This window comes from Callorhinchus milii, unplaced genomic scaffold, assembly GCF_018977255.1.
Source record: "Callorhinchus milii isolate IMCB2004 unplaced genomic scaffold, IMCB_Cmil_1.0 Scaffold85, whole genome shotgun sequence".
In the NCBI taxonomy this organism is placed as follows: domain Eukaryota; kingdom Metazoa; phylum Chordata; class Chondrichthyes; order Chimaeriformes; family Callorhinchidae; genus Callorhinchus; species Callorhinchus milii.
In genome coordinates, this window is record NW_024704826.1 from 208487 (window position 1) to 216757 (window position 8271).

Consider the following 8271-nt stretch of genomic DNA (forward strand, 5'->3'; position numbering starts at 1 on the left):
AACGGGCGTTTAATTTCGTTTTGAATTAAGCACCGTTTAAACCTGCAAATGTTTCCTCCCCGCCCACACACACACACACTTCGAAGACTTCTTTACTTACGGTTTAAAAATCACTAACCTCAACTGACTACTCTGCTGCCACAGAAAACAACGCGTAATATTGGCTATTTTGGGCTAGTATTCGGTTGACTTTGGGCTACAAAGATTTTTGAATACGCATCTGGCCGCACCTGCTCTCTCTCGTCCCGCCTTCTATTGGCCACGCCCCCCTCTCTCCACCAATCGCGAGCCCGTCCCGCCACTTCGCGGCCAATCAGAGACACGGTGACGTCCCTACTGGCCGTGGCCAATCAGCGGCTACGCGCTCCTCCTCCGCCAATCGATGCCCCGGCCGGCAGAGGTGGGTGGCGATTGGCGCCGCCCCCCCACCCACCCCGGGACCCGACCACCAATCAGAAGAGAGCAGCGCGTTGCCGTGGTAACCCGGGCCCAACGCCGAGCCGAGAGGCTGCCCGAGGCCGTCAGGAGGAGGTGAGGGGCGCATCACGACCCCCAACAACCTGCCTTTATGTCGAGGGGCAGCGCCTCGGAGCGCTCAACAATGGCGGGGGGGGAGGTGACGTGAAGCACAGTCAAAGAGGAAGGCCCTCAGACGTGATGGAAGACGGGGAGGGAGGGAGGGGGCGGATTGGGGGAGAGACTTCAAAGCGCCTGAGAGGACGGCCGCCGATGGTGGAGCGGGCGGTGGGGGGGGAGGGCGAGGGACGCACGGGAGGCCGGAGCCGAGCCGGTAGCGTCGGCGGAGTGGGGAGTATTCGGGTCGGGGGGGGGGGGGGAGGAGGAGGAGGGGTCGGGGATTTGCGACCCAGCGAGAGAGGGTCTTGGAAGTCGATCCGTTCAGCCACAGGGAGCCGGTGGAGTCTGGGGAGCACCGGCCCGGCCGGCCCGCGCGGGGGCTTAGGAGCGGGCGAGCACACGGCGGCGGAGTCGGAGAATCAGCCGGGATTTCGCGGAGGGTGGAGCCGGGACGCCCGCGGAAGGGGCGTCGGGAAGGCGAGGCGGGAGGCCACGCAGCGCGGACCGGGATTTCTTGACGGTCCCAAAAAATTCCGGCACCGAAGGCATCAGAATACCGCAGTGAATTATAATAATATATAATAATAATAATCCTTGCATTTGATATAGCGCTTTTCACGCCGGGAGGACGTCCCAAAGCGCTTCACAGAACACACTGTAAAGTGAATTGACTGTATATTTGTGGGCGAACGCGGCAGCCAATTGCGCACAGCAATGTCCCACAAACAGTCGTAGATTGAAAATGACCAATTTATTATTGTTTTGGAGGGATTATTATTAGGCTCTGTGTGGAGTAAGGAAACTTGCCCAAGGTTTCGCCTCTGCCTGGAATTGAACTCAGGTCTCTCACTTGCAAAGCGAGTGCTCTAACCACTGAGCTACAGGACTCCACAAATTATTTTTACAGGAACGACAGCGATCCTTGAATTTGACTCAGCACCTTTTCACGCTGGGAGCGGGTTACAGAGTGCTTCGCGGGATTTGTAATCATAACAATCCTCGCATTCTGCATCCTGATTCCTAATATTGACACGAGAAATTCTCTGCATAAGAGAGGGTTATTCTTGTACAAACTACATTCAGCCTATAACATATTTTCACTATGCATTTAACCCATTGAATCATTTTGAGACATCCAACGGGAAAGGTTTATATCTGGACCATCTACCCATTTTCCCAAATCACAGTTATCTTTCCCCTCCCCATCCCTCTCGGCTCCCACCCCCAGCTTGGGGGCTAAGCCAGGACTCTCAAGCTCCTTGGATCATCCTCCCGATGTGAAAGGCGTTAGATAAATGTCAATTTGTAGATTGTATTGTTTTTATGTAGAAAGATGAAAATTTTGATCACTGTTGGTGACAGGTTTGAATGAAGTGACTCCAGAAACCCAACATTGAGGGGAAGAGCCCCTGACTGAAAAATGGCCTTTGCTCCATCCAAGATCATGAATGGCCCCAAAATGCAGACAAAGATGAGCACATGGACACCGCTGAACCACCAGCCCACTAATGACAAGGCAAGGGTTGCTGTGGGTCTCTGCTTTTTCCTGCATGGAGGTCTCTACAGTTGTTTTTGTATTTATGTGTGTATTTCTTTCTCTCTCTAGCTCTCTCTCTGTTTGTTTGTGTGTACGTGTCGCTCTCTCTGCCAGAGAAGGGAGTTTCGTCCTGATCAACAATCCCCCAAAATAAAACTGGTCACTCACTCCGTGGCTGTTTGTGCGACATTGCTGTGCTTAACTGGCTGCCGCATTTGCTTACAAAATACACAGTTAATCCACTTTACAGTATGTTCTATGAAGCACCTTGAGACATCTCGACGATGTGAAAGGCACTATATCAATTACAAGGATTATTATTATATCTTATGTGTCAGCCTGGCTCAGCGGTAGCATTCTCACCTTAGAGTCAGAGGGTGTGGGCGCAAGCCCCATATTAAGATTTGGAACCACATCATCTAAGCTGACTCTCCCAATGCAGAGCTGGGGTGTGTTGCATTGTTGGAGATGCCTTCCTTCGGATGAGACGCTAAACCGAGATCCTGCCTGCCTGCACAGCACTATTTGAAAAGAGAAGGGCATTTTTTTTGTGTCCTGGCGATAATACCCTGAATAGAACACCAGCAGCATTGCATAGTAGTGTCATCTTAGACTATAAGTTCCAAGACCCAACGAGAACTTGAACCTATAACTTTGAGACTCAGAGACGAGAGTGCTACCAACTGAGCCAGCCTCACACAATAGACCAAGCCTCAGACTCTTGTCATCCTGCATGAACAACGCAACGCTTCACAAACCTTGATTGTGTTTCTCAGCTTTTCTTTTTTCTCCCTCTCCTAGGTGTTTGAAGAAAGAGGAGAATTACTCGGCAAATGGGTAAGAAGGAACAGTTGGTTATTTTATAGACAAAATATTTTAACGTGAACTTTATGAGATTATGTTGGACAATTTTTGTAAAACCAAATTGACTGCTTGGTGGAAATCCTGAGTATGAGTGACCACCAGGGTTGCCCAGCTGTCTCACACTCAGAATATTCACCGAATAGTCAATTTTGGCTGTTCATTTCTACACTTTATTTTGGTCAGCCAGGTGTCTGACACATGCGGAAACCTATCATCCTGAGAGTTCTACACATGTCTGACACATAAACATGGACATTCCTCTGTGTCTGAAATGAAATGGGGGGGGGAGGGAGTGGCACGACCTGTCTACCTAATTCTACAGCAAATAACGCGTACGTTGGCGAGGGCCAAGGCTGGGGACCTCAGAGTTTCCATTGGGGTAACTGCTAGAGCTTAAACCAGCTAAAACCGCATAGCTTGCCATTCATAGCACAGTGTGCCAAGTTCCCACTGCTTGTCCAGCTAGGACCACCCTCTCTGTATGTCTGTGTAAGTGTGTCTCTGCCTTTCCGTTAGGGTTTTGGTTGTAGGTTGTAACCAGAGCTGAGTGGGATGACCCTGCCTCCAGTGACTGGTCTACCCTTCCAGTTCTTGCCGATGAGCCAGACTTGCTGATCTGTCATCAGCAAATCCACCACAGAGCATTGACTTAATTCTGAGATCCCAATCTCAAACATATCACCTTGGAGCCAACTACAAGCCAATTTGAATCCCCTCTATACTGTGGAGTCCTGTAGTGTAATAATAATCCTTGCATTTGATATAGTGCCTTCAGCTCCCTTCTCGACTCTCGACCCCCTCCTCGCTCCCTCCCTTCCCTCCCTCACCCTGATCGTTTCCCCCCAATGCTCGGGTCCCGACCCAACTGTCCAGGGCCTTGGGACGTCCTCCCCGACGTGAAAGGCGCTCTATAAATGCAATCTTGTTGTTGTTGTTGTTGTAGTGCCTCATCATCTTCGAGACTTCTTAAAGTGCTTCACAGGATACATTGTAAAGTGAATTGACTGGGTATTTTGTGGGAGAAACGCGGCAGCCAATTGCACACAGCAGTCTCTCACAAACAGTGATGGATCTAAGTCACCAAATTATAATTTTTTATGAAGGAATTATTACCCCGGAAAAGCGATCCGCCAATTGACTAACAACAGGGTTCCTACTTACTGCTTACTTACTGCTAGGTAGTATGTATGCAAGTTTCCTTATTCCATACACCTCTGGTTATTTAGCAGTAAATAGAAAGCGTATTGTTTAGAGCACTTGTCTCACAAGCGAGAGGATCCGGGTTTGATTCCTGGGTAGGGCAAAACCTTAGGCAAGTTTCCTTATTCCACATATCTCTGTTTACCCAGCATTAAGTAGAAAGTATGAACCTGGGGATAATAATCCCTTCCAAAAAAAGTAATAATTTGGTCACTTAATCAACGACTGTTTGTGAGACACTGCTACGTGCAATTGCCTGGAGTGTTTCGCCCCAAAGATTATATGGTCAATCTACTTTAAAGTATATTCTGTGAAGCACTTTGGGACATCTCAATGACTTGAATAGGCATTATATTAAATGCAAGGAATATTAATATTATTATTAGACTGTGCTCTCACTTGTGGTTTCTACTCCTCTCAATTGCTCCTCTCCCTGGACTCTCGGGTGCCTGCAAGCTGCAGGGCCATTCATTAGTCTAAGCGAGAGGGCTGCTGCTTTTCAGTGTTTCCACTGTCCAGGCTCTGCTTTCTCTGCTGTATGGTACAAGTCTCCTACGGAGTGATCTCATCCTTTGGCAGCCTGTCATGTGGCCTCTGAAGGACGGTGCCTCTGACAATGCAGCGCCTCCCCAACACTGCACTAAAGTGTCAGTGTATAAGTATCTGCTCCATTCCTACCTACTGACACCAGGTTAAAGTAGATAATCACAGGGAGAAGTGAGCACTAAAGTCCTGGCTTATCCATTGTCATTATCCAATTGATCTCAGCAGCTTATTGCTGGGAAATAACTCAAAGTGCTTCATCAGTAATTACTGTCAAACTGATGCTTAGAGGCTTAAAAGGCTTTGAAAAGGCTCCAAGGTACCTAAAGGCAACTAAAGTCATTTATAATAATCGTTGGATTTGGTATCGCGCCTTATCATTGTCGAGAAATCTTAAAGCGCGTCACAGAATATACAACAAACAACAACCACTTGTATTTATATAGCAGGGTGGTGGCTCGGAGTGCTCTCAGCAGTATTTGGGACTTTATGTAAAATGACTGCCGTGTTTACTTACAAAGAACAGTTACTGCAGTAATTTCTGTGAGGCACGTTCAGGCAATTCAATAAAATGCAAGTACTTGCTCCTCCTTCTTCCAGAGCCGCTGAACAGAGGGAGCGGACAGGTCTCTATGGAGTTACCAGGTCACAGAGGTAGGGAGGAGCAAGGCTATGGAGGGCTTTAAAGGCAAATCACAAAGGCATGCTGGATATTGTGTACCCTGTGTGTTTGTGTGTCTCTCTCATTGTGTCTTGCATGTTATAAACCTAACGGGGATAAGTTCAGGCAGGCTGTATCTGCAGCACAAAAGTCCACAGGATTCACTAGTAATTGGCAGTGCTGGACGGTTTCCCAGTGAAAGACCACAAAGGCAGATGTGAGGGAAATGGAAGGTTTATCTAGGGACAATTGGCTTTCTCTGAGGATAACTGTAATGTGAGCAGCTTCACAGGGAGCTGAGTTCCCCTGGGCTGGGCACGGTTACCAAACACTGGAGGTTTGCTGCACGTCAGGATATATTCTGTCTTCTTAATCTTGGATCTGTGGAGTCCTTAGCTCAGTGGTTAGAGCACTCGCCTCGCAAGCGAGAGAACTGCGTTGGATTCCAGGGCAAAACCTTGTGCAAGTTTCCTTACTCCACACCCCTGAAAAAAAACAATAATAAATTGGTCACTTCAATCCATGACTGTTTGTGTGACAATACTGTGCGCAATTGGCTGCTGCGTTTCGCCCACAAATATACAGTCAATTCACTTTACGGTATATTCTGTGAAGCGCTTTGAGACGTCGAGAAGACGTGAAAAATACTATATCAAATGCAAGGATTATTATTATCTTACACGAGAGCTCCATCTAGTGACGATCAACTGGTTGGAGACCCTGCTCGAAGGAGACTGAAAAAGATCAATACGTTAGGATGAAACAACAAGGTTACATTTGTATAGCGCCTTTCACGTCGGGAGGACGTCCCAAGGCGCTGGAACAATACCGTAGAAGAGGATATAGGATTGAAGTTGCAAAAGGCAATTTCAGGCAGAAAGTTTGCTTTACTCAGAGGTAATTAACGACTTGAACGGGTTGTAAAGAAGGTTGAGGCCAGCACACTGGACTCATTTGAGAAGCAGCTTGATGCTGAGATGGGGAGATTGTGGGGGTGTTCTGGAGTTGTGACATTGGGCCAGACTGTTCTTGTGAACATTTGAAAATAATCAAACAATTATAATAATAATAATAATCCTTGCATTTGATATAGCGCTTTTCACGTCAGGAGGACGTCCCAAAGCGCTTCACAGAAACACTGTAAAGTGAATTGACTGTATATTTGTGGGCGAACGCGGCAGCCAATTGCGCACAGCAATGTCCACAAACAGTCGTAGATTGATAATGACCAATTTATTATTGTTTTTGGAGGGATTATTATTAGGCTCTGTGTGGAGTAAGGAAACTTGCCCAAGGTTTCACCCTCTGCCTGGAATTGAACCCAGGTGTCTTGCTTGCAAAGCGAGTGCTCTAACCACTGAGCTACAGGACTCCACAATTCTTTTAACCTCTGCCAAAAGAGCCCATCACCCATAGGGAAAGAAACAACATAGATTTTTAAACCACCTAATCATGTCAAAATATCTCAAAGCACTTTACAATATATGCTGTGAAATATGATTCGCAAACCCAGCAGTCATGTTGTATTCATCAAGGTCCCACAATCAGGAGGTGACTTGCGTGGCAATGGGAAATCAGAATCGGGTCGACCCTCTGTAGTCCTGTTCCCGAACCAAACTGGTCTGCAGTACGTAAAGACACCACTGATGCCAGATCAGACTGGTTTATTCAAGCAGGACTTGGACATAGAGGGGGCAGAACGGGCTACAGAACACACAGTCACTCCACTTTATGGTATATCCCATGAAGCGCTTTAGGATGTCCTCCTGACGTGAAAGTCGGTGTGCAAAGAATGCAAAGATTATTATACTTTACCAATCAGCTCTTTGAAGTGTCCTCCAGATGTGAAAGGTGCTACATAAATATAACTGTGATTTTGTACATTTTATGAAATAAAACCCGCTTCATATCTTGACCACAGAATGCACACTGTCCCACCACTTTCTGGTACGTCCTGTGAAACCCTGTGAGATATCTTGATGACATGATAAGGCATTGTGTTAATTGAAAAATTCTTGTTATTATTTTCAGTTTGACAAGTGGACGGACAATCAGCGCCGCAGGATCCTGCTGGGCCTGTTTGAGAGATGCTCACTGTCACAGTTGAGGTTCTGCCAGCAGCAGCTGTGGAGCAGAGTACCTGCCGAGGCTGTGGACCTGGCCTCTTTCCTCCCCCGAGTGCTGTCTTTGTACATCTTCTCCTTCCTGGATCCTAGGAGCCTTTGCGCTGTGCACAGGTAAGGCTCCGTGTGGAGTCCTGTAGCTTAATGGCTTGTGCACTTGCCTCGCAAGCGTGACTTGGATTTGATTCCCGGGCTGGGCGAAACATTAGGTAGGTTTCCTTACTCCACGCCTCTGTTTAAAAACAATAATAATAATAGATTGGTCTCTCAATCCACGAGTATTTGAATGACACTTCTGTGCGCTAATTTGTTGCTACGTTTCGCCCATAAAATAACAGTCAATTCATTTTACAATATATTCTGTGAAGCGCTTTGAGGCATAGAACCATAGAATGTTACGGCACAGAAGGAGGCCATTCGGCCCATCGAGTCTGTGCGGCTCTCTGACAGAGCGTCACTTTCACTGACCCCAATCACCAGCTTTTTCCCCATAACCCCACAAACCCGTCTTCCCCGATACCTGTCCAGTTCTCTCTTAAAAGCTGTTATCGAATCGGACTTCACTGCCCTTTCGGGCGGATCATTCCAAATTCCAACAACTCGCTGAGTGAAAACATTTCTTCTAACCCTCCCTCTGCTTCTTTTGGTAGATATCTTCAGACTGTGACCACGGGTCACAGACACACTGACCAGCGGAAACAGCTTGTCCCTATCTCGCCTGTCGAAACCTTTCATGATCTTGAAGACCTCTAACAGGTCCCCGCGTA

At 47.4% G+C, this 8271-nt stretch overlaps 1 protein-coding gene across 1 annotated transcript; it reads left to right on the top strand.

Moving 5' to 3' along the window:
- Positions 1 to 451: 451 nt before the first annotated feature.
- On the top strand, positions 452 to 7618 carry LOC121851658 (F-box only protein 16-like; the record flags this gene model as incomplete). Its single annotated transcript, XM_042345728.1, has 4 exons — positions 452 to 531; positions 1939 to 2092; positions 2915 to 2950; positions 7413 to 7618. Coding segments are annotated over exons 2-4 (338 nt in total), but the record flags the coding sequence as incomplete, so codon positions are not given.
- Between the last annotated feature and the right edge of the window lie 653 nt (positions 7619 to 8271).